The sequence below is a fragment of the Filicampus tigris genome, chromosome 17 (assembly GCF_054856515.1).
Source record: "Filicampus tigris isolate MCC_2025a chromosome 17, RoL_Ftig_1.0, whole genome shotgun sequence".
Lineage (NCBI taxonomy): Eukaryota > Metazoa > Chordata > Actinopteri > Syngnathiformes > Syngnathidae > Filicampus > Filicampus tigris.
The window spans coordinates 6,485,561-6,503,371 of NC_141233.1; the positions used below are offsets into that span (position 1 = coordinate 6,485,561).

A 17,811-nucleotide genomic window follows, 5' to 3' on the forward strand; every position below is an offset into this window, starting at 1 on the left:
AAATTCGGGTAACATGAAATAAGAAACGCAAGCTTTGTAAAGATGGTCTGGAGTAGTGAAATGTTTTCAAAAAATGATTTCCAGTGTTCATGTATTTACAGTAACGTCTGCCATTCAAAGTCACCAATGTGAAATGCATGGTTTACATTGTCGGCCTTTAAATACATACAGTATAAAATCTCTATAAAATGATCTGTAAAGAGGTTTAAATTGCTAAATAAACAATAATAATGTTTTTTCTAATGTTCATGTCCACATACTTTGTCCAGTTACTGCTTCTAAGGTGCCCTCCCTGCTGTGTTAGAAGAATTAATTTACACAGCTGAAGCTCAGACAAGTTTAGCGAGGCTCCGTCGTAAATCTCACCACCGAGGAAGAAGAGGAGGAAGAGGAGGAGTGATTTCATTAAGCTGAGCGACCATAAAGATCAGCCTGACATCCCGAGACCTTATCAAAGTCGTAAAAGTGAAATGAAGCTTTGTTCAACGCCCGCTCCCCACCTTGTTGTGTCTTACGTCGACAAGAAAGAAAATTGACCAAATGAACTAGCGGCGAGCGCCACGAGCTAACGTAGCAATGTCGACACCTTTACTTGGTGTCGCGTCTTGAAAAAAATGAATAAATGAATATCTGAATCTAGAAGGCACGAATATGCATGGCAATATCTAATTTATCAATTACATCTGTCAACTTTGTTCATGGTTATTCTCGAGACGATTAATCGGTGACAGTAACAAACTCTAAATATCCCGAACCACGCCGCCGTGCTCAGATGAATCAGCGTTTGCAGTATGAATGATTAATACGCAACTCCCCCGCCCACCACACACATGCAAACGTTGCACAGTGGGTGACATTTCAAAAGAACGACTTCTGTTGAAATGTCACAATATCCGCATGGCAAAAAAGCGCCACTTCCTGCAAAAGTGGGCCAGTGTGATTAATGCCATCCCCGTCACCGTCACGTGACGCAAACAAGTCGGAGGAAGAACGGGAATACAAAGAGATGCGAAAGCAGCAAACTCAACATGCACAGAGCTTAGTAGCGGCAGCGCGAGTGTGACAGGAGGATGTGGCTTGGCATACAAACAGGCGGCGAGGTAATTAGTCCCATGGGGAAATCAGCAAATTCCAAAACGTCTGTCCTGGAGTCACATGACAGGACTGGCTTTAAAAAAAAAACAAAAAAACGACAAATATCAGCTGGTTGGCTTCATTATAATAAAGCCCCACACGTTATTGGTGGGCTATTAACGTTAGCAACACCTGCGCAAGCTAATGAAAGCCACTTTCAAGAGCTGCGCCCCAAATAAAAACTGCCACCACAAAAGATAATAATGCTGACTCTGCAGGTTAGGCGTTCATAATTTAATGTTGGCTTGGTGTGTTCACAATGAATGTTAGGAAAGTCAGCCCATGAGTCATAACAAAAACGGATTATCACACCACAACTATCGATGCTAATCGTTAGCTCCTCTGCGTTTTCCATTATAAGTTAGCATTAAGCTAACGGGTGCAATTCTACGTTTTTCGATTAATTTAAATAAGGCGTAATGCTCAACATTTTATGTTTAGTTTCACAGTAAACTTAACTGGGAGTGGCAGTAAACCTCTTTCTTTTTTTTAATTGATCACTCTGCAGGCGGGTGGTCGACTGGTTAGCACGTCCGCCTCACAGTTGAGAGGTCGCAGGTTCGATCCCGGCTCCGGCCTCCCTGTGTGGAGTTTGCATGTTCTCCCCGTGCCTGCGTGTTTTTTTCCCTGGGAACTCCGGTTTCCTCCCACATTCCAAAAACATGCATTGGACACTCTAAATTGTTTGTCTCTGTGTGCCCTGCGATTGGCTGGCAACCAATTCAGGGTGTCCCCCGCCCACTGCCCGAAGACAGCTGGGATAGGCTCCAGCACGCCCGCGACCCTTGTGAGGACAAGTGGTGTAGATAATGGATGGATGGATGATCACTCTGCCAAACTGTAGTAGAGAAAGTAGAGAAGTCTGCCAGAGATAATATATTCGGGGCCTTTGTGCCAGTTATCAGAAAATGATCTGCGCATCCAACAACACTGTAGCTCTGCTTAGCTTTTTGGCTTGAACATGATGGTGCTTTTCAGTGAACAAACTAGAATTTGAACAGATTGCTTTCCATATTACTAGTATTGAATCTTGGGCGATGTTGATGAAAATGCCAAAAGTGAATCACAGGAAAATAAAAGTAACGCAAGCGAGGTGACACAAAACTGTCGCCACTGAGCGTCACCTCCAGGGCATTCTTTTACTGTCATCGTGCGTATGTGTGCGCGCTTGTTATAAATTCACACGCTGCTGCCTGTCGACGTCTGTCAGAGAGACACCTGTTTCCTGTCGGGATTCATGCAACTCGGCCGGTCGGGAAAAATCGTACCAGACAGGTGTTTCTTGTGAAGAAAAACAAGAGCAATTAGCGCCCAGGAAACCAAAAATAAATTAAAAAAAGTCATCTGACAAAGGCTAAAATTACTGCTTTCCACACCACACGTACACAACTGCACTTCACTGTCAATGTGGTAAAACAAACAGCGGGTCAGGAACAGCGCGAGTGAGTGAACAACTGGCGGAACTCGACAAATAAAAGTCGACAGATGAGTTTGACGGGAGGAAAAAAGAACAGGATGTGAAGCAGACGTTGCAAAAACAAAAAAAAAAAGGAATACAAGAGAGGAGATGTGAATTCTCATGAGAATTTATGCTCAAAATAATAGTCACACAAAAATGGCCTATTTGACAGTGTAACTGCAGTTTTTCTATGAAATCCTACCAAATGCCTTTGTTGACCAATTTAAACGGGAACGTTTTTGTATGATTTTCCCACTGAGTATGTGATTGCAGTTTTTGAACGAAATCCTACTAAATTGCTGTGCCTATTATCTTGGATGACTTTCAAGGCAGAGTTTGTTAAGTGGGTCAAATCCGTAACCATATCAAATGCGGTAGCCATTAAGTTTATTATTTATTGGGCGAATTTGCATCAAAATGCAAAAATGGTTGTCAGAGAGTTTATTTCTTACAACAACAACAAAAAATACTGACAGTTTTTGAATGAAATCCTACTAAATGCCTTTGCAAATCAGCTTGGGAACAACTATTTTGAAATTTGGTGAGACAGCATACAAAAACTATGTATTTACAGTTTTTGTATGGAATATTACGAAATTCTTGTGAGAAACAGCTTGAACGACTTTAGGTCATCAGTCAACCGAACCAGAACTCAACATCATTTGGCCGGATCCTAAACTCTGCAAATTCTCCCCTCGACCACAAGCAACTAGATCCGACAAGCAATTTTGGAGTTCACCTTGGAACACTTTCAGGTGAGAAATGTGAGGTTTTCCAGCTCATAAAACATCTGCTCCGTTTTATGAAGGTTGTTTTGTATTCACAGCCGGCAATATGAAAAGGCAAAGTGAATGTCGCGCCACAAGTGAGATGAAGCAAAATAATACAGAGCGCTCAGGTGTCGCCGGGTGCAAAACTGCTGTTTGATTTAAACACAGCGCGTGTACTCACATTGATCGATGCTCCCCGCCGCCTCGACCGTCTCCTGCAAACAAAGCACACACACACACACCAGAGTTGTTATTACAGAGGGAAACAGATAACAATTTGCGCCCCCCCCCCAAAAAAAAAAAAACAAGACAAAAAAGTATGACAGGGAGCCAGGAGGAGGACCGTGACCACATCCAAGACTCACTTTGCTCACTCTTAATTGGGCAGCCCATTTTACCCACGTGTCAAATTGCATTTCCAAAAACTGCAGATAAACAAACAGCGCTCTGTATGCAGCCCGTCTGGTTTGCCAAAAGACAATAAATCAATCACGGACTATTTTTGACCGAGCTAATCTATCTCTAGCCCGTCACAGTTCCCCCGGTGGCTTTACCCCGAACGTCGGGACCTCGCTCTTATCCAATTCGTCTGGACTCCGACGAGCTTCCAAATGAGCTCAGTGAAATGGAGCCAAAGGAGAAAGCGGTGTTGAGTGCAAATATCACGATGAGCATAAACAGATCGACAGAGTTGGGCACTTCACCCTTTTTTGCTGGTCCGGGCGCAACCCTCCACCCTTGACCTGGGTACCCTTCCGGCCGTGACCCCCCTGCCCTTATTCATAAAAATTATCACCCCCCGCCCAGTTCCGCCCCCCGGCCCAAAAAAAAAAAAAAAAAAAATGTCCATGATTGACGCCGCCGCGGGAGGGATGGTAACGGGAGAGGCTTTTTAAGGATCATTAGCTGGCTAATTTACTATTCAAACCCGCTGTGGACACGCTTCAAAATGCGCCACTAGTACTTTACTAATTACCCAACTGCGTGTGATTACTTCCATTGCGAGCCACGGGGTTGGTTTTGTCGTATTGTATAATTATTTGGGTCCGAGAGAGGGCCAGAAGTCGCATTCAACAAGTTAGTATTTATTTTCCACACTTCCCTTCGTTCACGGCCTTCAAAATAAAAGCATTCCAGCAAACCACTATACACAGCAGGTTTGCTACGGTGTATTTCCGGAAGTAGAACAGACGCCAGAAGAAGTGCATGGACTCCACCTTGACGTGCCAGCGTCATCCTTGAGTCAGTGCTGCGCACAGCTTAATATGCTCCCCGACAAGTTGTTTTGAAACAGTTGAGTTGCGTGGCATATGTTGCAGACCTGTCGCCAACAGCACAACACGTCGGTCACGTGAATCAATGCGCCAGTTGTCGCTCGCGCCGACGCGGAAGTAGAAAGAAGCCTAAAAAGAAGCCTTTCACTGAGTAGGCTGAGATGAAATTTGGCCGCCTCGCGACCACGTCAAACGTATTAGGGCCGATTAGTGGGCCGGACTAAAATCCATGCTTAGTCCAGCCATTTTTAAAAATTTGTCATCCCCCACCGCCCGCCATAAAAATGGACATCCGGCCGGGCGGGAGGGTCAGACGGACCCTTCAGATCAACGTCAACCACTAAAAAACAGCTTCTTCCTTTCTGGAGTTTCAGAAGCTGTCCGATAACATTTACCAATCATTTTTAGATAGACAACGGTTGCAGATCTGGTTGAAAAAGTGGTAGTCAGGGAATCTGTTGGATTGTCATTTTAACATTTGAGCCACTGAGAAATCAAATGGGCTAACTTCAGTTTTGTCATTTTGTCATATCGGTTAATTTACTTCCCTTTATGACAATTACGGGACAGTCCATTATTCCACTTTTTTTTTTTCTTTCGTGCAACATTGGGCCAATTCCCATTCCCAAGATGGCCATTCCCATGAAACCAGGCTTCAACTCCTACAAAACCAAATTAGTAGTCTGCGTTCTCCGAAGGACCCTGCGAAGGCTCCTCCTCATGTGGCCTCCATGGATGGCATAAACGGCGGCGAATTTGGGCAGGCCTAGCCATCTGTCACTTGACTGACTCCTGTACTGCTGCAAGATGGCAGCAATGTGCTCGGCTGGTAAAGGAGACCTTTGAAGCGTTGAAGTGCCGAAGAAGAGCGGAGCAATGTAGGCTATGAAAGCGTGCTCTGAAGAGGCCTTCACTGAGGGCCCGGCTCCACGTAAACGAAGGTTAGATTTGAAGACTAGATGCGAAGGCCACGTAAATTTGGATCCTGGCGTGTGCTCACGGTGTAACATCGTGGCCTTCGAATTCGGCCTTTGGAGGATGCAGCCTACAAATTTGGACAGAGCCAATGTCATACGGATTAGGCATGTTTGGCGCTGCTAAGGGTTTCATTTGGATAGGTTTCTACTTCTAGATTTTGCTGTTGGCTTGACCGGACTCTCAGTTCGTATATCAAGGAGTTTTTTGTAAGTAAACGAATTTGATTTGTATCTTCCACGATGAGGCCGCTATTTTAGCTGCTCGTGGTCAAATTTGAGGTAAGATGAGTGTTGAAATAGATAGCGGGTCACTTTCACAAGCACTACAGAGTGCAAACCCCAGTGTACCATATAAAAATGAAAACCCAGGACGCCAAATGAGCAGAGAGGAGGTCAGAGCCTCTGAAAAGCAAAACCGCCGCATCTGGACCGGCCGCTTGAACGGACCCTGCCCTCCCCAACATTTCCCCACCAAACACCGCCACGCCATTTTAACACGGCAATCATCCGAAGGGCAACGCTCGGCTGGCCTCAATTTCGCTCCAGGTGAGAGCTCGTCAAGCGACGCTCAACGGTTAGCTCGGAATAAACGTGTGAGGCGTGAGGAGAAGCCCAAACGTGAGTTATGGTCGGCCTGTTCAATTGAATTATAGAATGGAAACATCGCATCTTACGTAAGTCGGACCAAAGTATTGGATTACATTAAAAACAAAAGTTTACCTTTTTTTGTTTGTTTAGTTTTAGTTGGGTCACACAAAAACTCCAAACTTTTAACTCCTGAAATTATACATCACCATACACTAACTAAAAAAGTAGCCCAATAACAAATGGCTCAAAACATGGTTGTATTTTACAAAATATACATAGATATTTTTGGGCAGCTTCAGCCATGCTTTTTTTGTGACAAAATGTACTATTTTGGGTTGATTTCAGTCACGGATGGAATGGTTTTATGCACCCCCAGAAACTAGAATGGAATGGTCAGTTGTTTTATGTAATCTAGGATGCGGTCTGCTAACAAACAGATGGGCTAAAAGGCCGGATAAAAAACTTGATGATCTACAATTTTTTAAAGAATTTTAGTTTTTTTGTTGTTGTTGTTGTTTTTTGACCATTTGAGTGAAGTATAGAGCCGTATTCCACCACTCAAAAACAAAAATGAAATGGTCAGTGATCTTGTGTCATCCTCCATAAACTAGAAACCCGTTCACTAACCAAGATGGACTAAAAATACAGTGGTCGTCAATTTGTTTACAAATTTGAAGATGATTTTGGCCGTTTGAGTGCAATGGTTTTCCGGACCAGAAAGAGAAATGGAATGATCAGTCATCTTGTGGTTATTCTCTGTGAACTGCTAATTTCTGACAAATTACAAACATGGTGTTCTACAATCTTCCAGGAATTACAGGATTTCATTTGGGGTTATTTAGGGCTTTGTGACTCAAGCATGGAACTATTTTCCACCCATCAGAAACAAAAATGGAATGGTCTGCCTTGCATCATTCTCTATAAACCAGAGAGTGTGCTGCTAACAAACAGATGAATGTGGTGGTGGACAATTTTTCACAAGTTAAAGGAATTTGCAGTCACTTTTTTGGCAGATTGAACTGTTTTCAGCTCCCGCAGAAACGAAAATGGAACAGTCAATCATCCTGACTTCATTCTCTGTGAACAAGAAAGAAGTCCACCGACATATGGATGAAAAACCGACAACAGTAGCTCTGCAGTGATACTTATTAATACATTTATTAGACCACCTTCCATGAACACCAGAAAAGACCATCCAGCGTCATCAAGTGCTTTAATGCGGACTCTTTCAATTCTCATAAAACCTTCCGGCAGATAAACGCGGTGTAAAACCTGCAGTTATTAAGCATAATCAAGGTGCTACAGAGGTCGAAGCACTTTGATTAAAGCATGCCCGGCGCATTTAACGCTCATAAAACTGAGCTTTGCTTTGCTGCGAGTGCATATGACAAACATCGCCCATCGTCAGAAATAAGAAAATGGAGCGTTTCCTTAGGAAACAACCGAGTCCATTCTCGTACCTCACCTTCAGTTTTATGTGTTAGCTCGAGAGTTATAGCAAGTTTATAAAACGACCTGTCGTAAATTCAGTGTGAAAGATAATCACGCAAGTGAGGAAAGGCTCCATTTCAGTACTGCCTAGCATTCTCATTCCAACCCACTTAGCATGATTTTTTTTTTTTTTTTTACATTTATATGATAGCGCAAAAGGCAGGGAAGCTATTTCCGTCCTAAGCATGAGGGGGATCTTGATCTGATTTTGTATATTCCTTATATAGTGAATTCAGAGATTTGTTCCTAAACACATTATACTGTACATGCTTGAAGACGAGTGCTGAAAACGTGTGCAAGGACTGAGAATGCTGTAGTGATGAATTGTGGCCATATAGCGTTAAACTGTTTTTCATAATTTCTGTTTTTCCAATTGTTGTGGGGCATGGCTAAAACAGGGTCCAAACGTTAAAAAAATCCATTTCTGTACGTGGCCAAAAATGTCCACTAATGAGCTGAAAGGGTAGAAAAATCCAACAAGGCCTGAAGGTTAAAGACAGAAAATGTTAATGAGTTATTTACCGTGGAAGGTGTTTCCAAAGATGTCAGCGGGATGCTAGCTGTGTCCACGTCACCTCTCCTGTGCCCTCCGGCCCAGCCGCAACCTAACAAGGCGGACAGAACCGCAACCCAAACAGCAAGGCTGCCCATCGGCGGCTTCCCTGTGAGAATCAATAAAAGAAGACTTCAAATTATTCTGTTGCTTTCCGTATCAAATTAAAAAATTTCTGTGCAAGGAAAAAAAAAAAAAAAAGAATCAAATCGATGTAATTGAACCTGCAACACTTCAATCGAGGTATCATAACTTTTGACTGCATTTACATGTGAAAACAAGCAGTTGAAAATGGTTTTTTTTGCTTCATTTTGCAATATGCAATTTTGTAGGCATGTCAATCACATGGAGAACCCCCCAAAAAGTCTCAAAAAGGTATGCCTAAAAGCACAAAATCTGCCATTTTGGTTCGAACCAGCCATTTTAGGGACATTTTTTAATTCAGATGATCAAGAAAGTTTTGCAAGTTTGAATTAAATACATGACATTTTGTAGGCATGTCAATCATAAGTAGACCCACAAAAAAGCCATTACCGTAAAATACACAGGAAGTCTTCCGCTTTAATTTGAAGTTGACATTTAGGCTCATGTTTGACAATTTCCAGTGGTCCGTCAGAGACAATCTCTCATCCTAAAGATGTTTTTGTGGAAAATTCAGGCCCTGAAGCAAGTTTCACATCGCAAAATGAAATTTGATAGGCAGGTTTATCATCAATAGACCAACAAAAAAATGTCCGAAAACACAAAGGGATCAGCCACTATAGTTTGAAGCAGCCATTTCAGGCTCATTTTGATCAATTGTCAATTTGACCCACCTTTCCTGTTGGGCCAGCACAAAGCACACGAAATTGCACTAATCAAAAAAATTGTGAAATTAGTACTAATGAAAAGACTTCCAAGAGGGGAACAGGAAGTGAACGTTTCACTCTTTCCAGGAACTGCTGCCGACGCCATTCGGCAGCCGTGATCGCCGCCAGGCTGACGGGCGCTTGCTCTTGAAAATTAAGTGGCAAATGAGATCTGCCAGTCACTGTCTGCTAATGTGTGAAAGACACACACGCCACACGCACGCACACACACACACATGCGCATGGCACTTCAAAATTCATTTGAAGGCAGAGAGTCAATGAAGAAGTCTTATTTGCCCAATGTGTGGACATCAAGACTTCAAACGTATTGATTTTCTTGGATTGTTTACTTTCAACAGGGAGTAAGGTTTAAAAGAAACTGAGTAAGATCACATAGGAATACATTGGACATGCCTTTAAGATGTATCAGCTTCTTTGAGCCTTCGTGCTGACTTTTTTTTTTTAGGTCAATGTAAAATATTCATTCGCTACCCTGCAAAGGTTTTTCAGGGAGTGCACGGAAGGACACACAAACACACACTAACAGCTCATTGCTCACTGCAAGGTGGTCTTGTTCAGACGCGACTGAATACTTGCGAGCGATATACAAAATTCACGCCAATTCTAAAGAAACCGATGGGAGCACCCACAACTCGTTTTACTTACAAACATGAAGTTTGGTACACACGTCTATCAAGAGTAGACCCATAAAAGTCTCAAAAAGCAATGCCAAAAAAAATAATAATTTGATAATTTTTATGAATAAGGGCGGGGGGGGGGGGGGGGGTCGCGGCCGGAAGGGTACCCAGGTCAAGGGTGGAGGGTTGCGGCCGGACCGGCAAAAAAGGGTCAAGCGCCCAGCTCTGGTAATAACTATCCTTGTGCATGTGAAGCTATGTCAGTTAGCCTTTCTGGCATAGAGAATAGAAACACAGAGGAGGATGGAGTTTAGCACTTTGACTTGGATGTGACAGCCATGCACTCAACTCATATCAGCTCCCTGGATTCATCTTGAGCTTTTGGCAGGGAAAAAAAAAAAAAAAGCAAAAGAAGTGACAGTTCAGTGTCAGCCGTGGGATCGCATGTTCTATACTCCTGCTTATCTTCCCCACGCCACACATGAGCACTGGAGCTTTTTCCCGGGCAGAAAGATAAGGTTATGAACTGTCACTCGATGTAATGGAAGCGCCGGCCCCTAGACGACGGGCAGAAAGTTGAAGGCGTGTCAGTTTTAAGCACTGACAGGACCTGCTGGAAGACATTTTAGAGATCCTGATTTTGTTTCCTTCTGTCTGGTCAATATCGGTCTAATATTTGCCATGGTTACCCCTTCAAGGGGTTTGGTGCAGAAAAGCTACTGTTTTTATTTGTACATGTTTCACTAAATTAAAAAAATGAGAAAAAATGAATTTATTTAACAATAAATGTTAAAAATGATTATTTTCTATTTCTATTTCGTCTTCCTGTTCAATGCCGGGCAGTCTGCCGCGGGTCTTTGAGACTTTTTTGTGCGTCCTGTTATAATAGATATGTTTGCTGAATTTCAACTTTTTTTTTCTACCTTTATAGGGATTGCTACAGAGTAACTCTCGGGATAGGTTGTGGTCGAGACACCTAAAATACATTCCCACTAGGAGACACACTTTCAAAAATTGGTGAGTTCTTGGGCATGTTGAAGACAGGCCCTCGAGAAGTGCAGACTGTTTACAAAAAGGAAAAAAAGAAGAAGAAAAAAAATAATCAAGCAACATGTCATTGAAATCAATGAAAAAGAAGTGTGACACAAAGTTCACATATTCACTTGACTAATGCTACGCCACCCACGCGACACACAGAAGGACGCGGTTCGGGTTGAACTTAGCAAGGCCGCATTCTCTTATCAGCTGCCTGAGAATTCATTATCATCTGACCCTTTGTGCCACCGCCGTCATAGCAGATGTAGCTTAAAGTGTCTCGACAGAAAAAAGACACAGTCCATCTCTTCTCTGGAGAAGAATAAGACGCTCCCGTGTTGCAGCATTTTTTTTCCACGCCTCATCGACTCCCGCTTGACTGCTCCTAGTCGAAATTCTGGCGGCTAGTGGGACGTGTAAGTCAGACACGTTGGCGTTCTTCAGGGGGACTCGGTCAGGGGAACATCATGACGAGGGCTAAATCCAGTATTCCCCCAGGAGGGATAAAGACTGTGAGAGCTTGTGGAGGGGTGGGGGTGGGGGGGGGATCCCTTGAGAGCCATTGCTGTACCACCACTCAAATGTATGAGAGCAGTCACAGAAGATCTGAATCCGAAAGTAATTTTGCCACAGTCAACACCAGATCTGGCTGAGAGTCCAAAACCAGGAAGTTGAAATTAACCACGATTTAAAGCAATGGCAGTGCTAGTACTTTTACACAGGAACGCAATTCTTGGAAATATGCCGACAAGACCATCCAGATATACGTATTGTCAAAACGTACAACGTTGCTGACTAGTCTTACTGCTGTTCAGCATTTTTAGTATTTTCTTTCAACACTAAGTGTTCATTTATCGTTAACACAATACTTCTTATATAATTGTTGTAGATTTACAGTATATAACCATTTTTCTTGAATACGACAATGCTGACAAGTTTTGCTGCTTATCATGTACTGCTACTGTAAAACAGGAACTTCCCCCAATGTGGAAGAAATCAAGTCTTATTCTTTTCTATTGTAAACACACAAAATATCCACACAAAATGACATTTGACAACATGGATCCAATATTTGGGTGGCAACCTTTCCGTGAACGTCTCCTCCATTTTTTTCCATGCTCCTGCACACCCGCCTGTTTGCCCCGAGCCGCCGGAGCGGGCCGAGTCAAGCAAAGGTCATTTGTGGAAGTTCAACATTAGTGAGCGGAATTTCAAGTGGCTACGGGGAAAAAAACCGGCACAGCAGGTGGGTGGCAAAAAAGTCGCCAGTGTCCCTGTGGTCCGCTCAGAATCATTATTATTACTCAAACGAAGTGCTGGGGCAGGCCTGTCTGGGCATGTGTGTGTCCCTTTCAATTTCAATATCTCACAGCAGGCTCATCACGGTGCGTAACTAAACATCAGGACTCACAATCTGTAATTTTCTCTGTATGTGTTGTTGTTTATAACGCTGTAAATCTGACTTAAAAGAGCGTAACAAGCTGCGGGAAAAAAAACAATCAGATCCAATCTCTACACAAAGGTGGTATGCAAATCTTTCTTTGTCGAAGGCCTGGAATTCATCCAAAATTGCAACTTGGAAACCAAATGGCCGACTTCGTGTCCAGGTTCGGGCATTGGTCTTTGAAACTTTTTTGTGTGTCCTGTTATTTTGCACCTGTCCACCCAAATTTAATTGGTCGCTTAAACTGGTGTCAGGGGCTATTTTTTTTCTGGAATTTCCAAAATGGCCAACATCCTGTTAAATTCTGGGCATGGATTCTTGAGACTTTTTTGTGTGTCGTGTTATAATAGACGTGTCCATTCAATTTTATGTTGGTGACACTGGTGATTTTTTTTTTTTTTTTCCAGGGACGCTACTCGGTGAATATGGCAGACATCCTGTTGAATTTTCAGGCATGTCTTGAGACATTAAGATCCATGCATTATCCACTGAGAAATGAAAGGGTTGCCAACTGCTTGCCTTTAATGTGTTTTTACACACAAACATTTTTGAGAAATGGGTCTGTACAGTCCCAGAACGTGTGTGTCCCTTCATATGTCAATTTCAACTCAAGCCAGGCGTGAGGCTACTCACCTTCAGTAATTTTCTCTGTGTGTTATTGTTTTTAAATGTGTAGCACGGCTCCTTATTATATTTCGGTTTTTTTTTCTGGTTTTCTTCTTTTGTTTTCTTTGCAAACGCCAGACAAATCAAAGTCAGGAAGCATGAAAGCGGCAAGGAAGTAGGCTTTGGTCCACCCGAGGGGATAGCTTTGCTCTTTGCTCCACATTAGACTCAGAAACATGATGCATCATCACTGATATGAAACCCTTCAAATGTATAACGAAGCATTCTTTTGGCTGGCTGGGTTTGAATGCGGACTGGGTCACATCTCGGCTGGCGTCATACCAAAGCGCATTTCGAGTTGGCTGCGAGGTGCGTAAATAAAAGATGAGTTGGACAAGGAGAAAACTGGCTTGCCATCATCTCTGGTTGCTGCACGAGCTGCTGCGCCGTCGCCTTCCATCAAAATCAACAACCGAGCTGGGATGCATAACGGGCGGCAGGAACTACAATACTTTTACTTTTTTTGGGTTCTAACAGGCATGTAATGTGTTTTAAAACTTCAAAAGACGGGAAGTCGTGTCAGAGCGGAAAATAGCACATAACGGACAGGGAGAGACGGAAGGAGCAGTCAACTCCACAACTGCTTGGATTCACCTTTGTTGTCATCAGTTGCTTGGCAGAAGTCATGGAAGGAAAAAAAGTTGATCAGGCAGGAACAGGATGTCACCCAATTTTGTAAAAAAAAAACCCCAAAAAAAAACAGCCATCCAAGTTAAGATTTGATTTGGAATTAATTCACTTTCCTGGCTACGTCACTTGTCACTAGGCAGAAGTCTTCGTGGCTTAAAGTGTTACAATAGTTCACAAACAAGAAGTCACCCAATTCAGGTGAGCTACATACTGAGTAAACTGCAAAACTTTTTGTGAAAACAAACACAATGTTGTATATAGAAATGCTCGCATTTGTTTTCTCATTGTCACCAGTTGCTAGGTAGAATTCACAGGGATGAGATATTCACAAACTTAGCAAAATCGCCTATGTGCCAGTCAAGATCACTTATATCGTAGCCTCGGCAACCTGGGGCAATGCCCCACTTGGCAGAAAAAGGACAAAGAGAGCCAGCAAGAACAGGAAGTCACCCATATGAGGAAAAAAAAAAAAACTTCTGCCGAAACAGCCACTTCACTCGAGCGCGTGTAAATGATTCACTTCCTTGTTGAGTTGCGTGGCACAAAATGTGTCTCTCTTTGATCAAGGCAGCATCTCGGGAACACACACATACGCACGCACACCCTCAGCACCCGAAAGCGCTGCCAGCAGTTACAAAATTAACAAGCGACAAAACGCCATTTTACCGAGGGGGGGAACGTGAGCCGTCTGGAGGAATGTTGAACAAAACGCTGCACTCCTGACAAGCCCGAATTCCAATCGCTTACCTCCGCCAAGGCATTCGTGCAGTGTTAACAAAAGGGAAACAAGTTTTTCACACGCAACAAATTTGACACAAAATCCTACACAGAAAAGTCAAGAAAAAGACCAAACTCACTTAGAAAAACAAAATGACTAAAATGTTACCCGGTAGAGGTGTATACCTAATTTTTTATAGATGGATGGATAGATGGATGGAGGGATGGATACACACACACACACACACACACACAAAATCTCCTCCTTGGCAGAGGTAATATAGGGTGCACATGGCGTCAACATAGCTCCGTGTGACCCCTGGCACAATTCAAGCCGCCTTCCAAACTCAACGGCCCGCTGTGCTCATAAAGTCACACAGCAGAATACAATACATGCTCTCCACTGTTATTATATATGATTATTATGATTATGATTATAGGCTGCCGCCTGAGAAAAAAAAAACCTCAAAAGCAGGACATGATGTGCTTGGCCATCTTGTTGTACGGTTTGGAAATGCGATTGTGTGATAGGAAGCAAATGTCCAGCCAGGCTGTGAATGTGCCATTTTCATATTTGACCAAAATATTGTCTGGTGATATTTCTGGAGTATTTTCTGCCAACCATAAAGGGACGATGACGAATTATGCGGTCGCCTGACAGCGACAGTATCGATACACGTTGATAACGCCATATGTGGTGAATGGTGATATCCTTTTTGTACCAGAGAATGTTTTATGTGTTTCTCTTCAGTACATTGGATATATCGAGTGATACTCAAATCAAATCATTTATGATGATAGGGTGATATGGTGATATTTTTTCCCTCTGCTAAAAGACACAAAAAGAATGATTTGTTTTCAGTACCTTGGATAGCGCTCAAGCTTCAATGATAGTGTTGAGACAAGAATTTGATATCACGATCCCATTTCAATTTACCGGGAGCAGATATCCGTACTGTTACACAACAGATAACGGTGCGAAACATGGTGATATCATTGTATTTTAGCAATTTCTTTTACTTTCTGAACCTAAGAGAGATTAGAGTGACAAAATCCGTAATGTGGTACAGTACCAATTGTACTTTAATAAAGGTGAGACATTGATATAGTCCCACCAGACTGATTTTTTTTGCGTGTGTTTTCAGCACCTTTACACATTGTAGTGGTGGTGGCACAAAATATTAAAATCATGATACAGTAGAGAATTGTCAAGGACAACAATATTGATATCACAATACATTTTCAGTAGACTAGAAACAAAGCCAAACAGTCCCACAAAATATGACAATGCAATACTCGCAGATATCAATATTGTCAAGACACCAAAGAATAGTTAACGATACGATACATACTGATATTGATTTAGTCCTACCAGAGTATGAGATTATCTTTTTATGAAAAAAAAAAATTGAAATCACGATACATGCTTACGCCAATATCAGGTATCTATTGATTGATACTTCGTTATGACAGATAAACAAAATTTGGTCATACAGTGTTGATTCATCAACATCAATTATTAATACTATACTGCAATACATATCAATGTAATTCATGTTTAAACTGATATGATAAACCATTTTTGGGGGAGAGGTGTTCAGTTCCTTCAATCCATTGTATTGGTGGGACAAAATATCAAAATCATGATCCAGTATCGTTAAACAAAAAAATCTCTATTGATCGATCGCACAGCGTGATACATGACTATTTTTTTTTTAATCATCTGAAAATTCTTTCTAAGAACCTTGGAGAGATCAACTGTTGTGACGAGTAAAAATATCGATATCCCACTACATTATCGATACGCCAACACCAGGTATCGACGCTGTCCTACAGGGGATAATGACACAATATGTGCTTGTGCACCAAGACACCAGAGGATGATTTTTCTGGTTCTGTCTTCAGAACCTTGGTAAAATTGGTATCGCCATACAGAATCAATTCACCATTGTCAAATATTGATAATGTGCTGCAACAGATAAATACTGACATTGATAACTTGTCCTAACAGTGAATGTTTTCCGCACTTTCGATGGGACCAAATATTGTAATGGCAAAACGGCATCAACACACCTGCATATTCTCATGCGTGTGGATCAATAATCTCCCACTTGTTCCCTCCCTCACAGAGCTGTGGTCACGCATCGCAATCCTTTTTTTGGTAATATATCGTTTTTTCAACGGTATCGCAATACGGCTCTACACCTTAAACCACAGTGTACCGTTTCTTAATCCTGCTTTGAAGACGATCCTCTGAAAGTCCCGCCACATGACTCCGGAGCGCCGTCATCATAAATCAGCATCATAAATCACTCCGGCCAGTGTGTGTGTGTGTGTGTGTGTACGTGTGTGCAAGCCGACATGTGGCATGCAATTAAGCCGTGCAACGGGCTACGCCGGTGCAGACCGTCACTATTTGCACGCAAATGCAACACATCTCTGCAATAGGATCCGCTGTCACACAAAACAATAAGTCTACCTAGACACATTGGAGCAAACTTACCCGTGTTACTTCCCAGGCGAAAAAGATGCAAAAAAGATGCCAGAAGAGTCCAAGTGCGACACTCCCGTGTGCTTCTCAGCTCCGTGCGCGTGCGGTTTTGGATTCCCAAAGTGTCAGCGGTGGTTCGCCATCCTCCGGGTGCCTCTCTCTGCAGCTTCTTCTCTCGTTTTCCTCTTGGTCGCGGGCTTCTCTCCTCCCTTTCGTCTTCTTGGTCTGAGAGCGGCGCGCACCTCCGCCGCCCTATTTCAAGCGCGCTGCCGTGTTGACGTCAGCAGGAAGGGTGGTGGGGGGCAATACAAGCGCACGCTGGGGTGGAGAAAGGGAAAATAATCAAATCAAATGTTATGCTGAGAGTGTGTGTATACTATATACATCTACTTATACATATACAGTACATACATATATTCATATATAACAAAACATACAAATAGTACATACATGTTATTTTTGAAAACAAAATTAATACAAATGTAATACAACGATTTTAAAATGTACTTTTGTTTATTTGCCACAAAATTAGCTTGTGTTGAACGCTGGGACATCTAACCTCCATTCAAGCATAGTCAATTAGAAATCAGGGTGTTTCAAACACTTTCAAACCACACAAAACAAATATAAGTGTCATATCGCACCAAATAAAAAGGACCAGCATGAAGAAAATCTGCATGAAACGATATAGGCAAGTCAGAACACGTTTTATGTATTTTTATCTCATCAAATAAGTACAAAATTGGACTGGACTACCGCCACCCATGAATCCCAGACCACCTAACCACCCATAAAAAAAAATAAATAAAAAAAAAGATCTTACATCAAACTTGCATATGGTTTTAATCATTGACACGAATGTAAAATTTATCAAGCCTATGAGAGGAAAGTCAATTAGAGTACTTGCAATAGTTGCTGTGTAAAATAGCCATCAAATGAAATTGTGCTTATTGCGCACATTTCTGTGAGTCTCGCTCTGCGTTAACTATAAAAAATGTAGACGTTTATAGCGGTCATGAACGGGCTTAATGGCGGGACTGTTGTGTTTAACGGCATTGTTTACACACATTAGGTGCGACGTTTAAATGGGGGAAGG

At 42.4% G+C, this 17,811-nt stretch overlaps 1 protein-coding gene across 1 annotated transcript in view; it reads right to left on the reverse strand.

Moving 5' to 3' along the window:
- fstl4 (follistatin-like 4) overlaps positions 1-16,948 on the reverse strand; it is a 98,125-nt gene extending 81,177 nt beyond the window's left edge. The window contains exons 1-3 of the mRNA XM_086012272.1: positions 16,728-16,948; positions 8,216-8,355; positions 3,545-3,578 (exon numbers count right to left, since the gene is read on the reverse strand). Of these exons, the coding sequence (XP_085868398.1) occupies positions 3,545-3,578; positions 8,216-8,344 (163 nt within the window). The 5' untranslated portion in view covers positions 8,345-8,355; positions 16,728-16,948. The remainder of the gene's footprint in view (positions 1-3,544; positions 3,579-8,215; positions 8,356-16,727) is intronic.
- Positions 16,949-17,811: the final 863 nt, after the last annotated feature.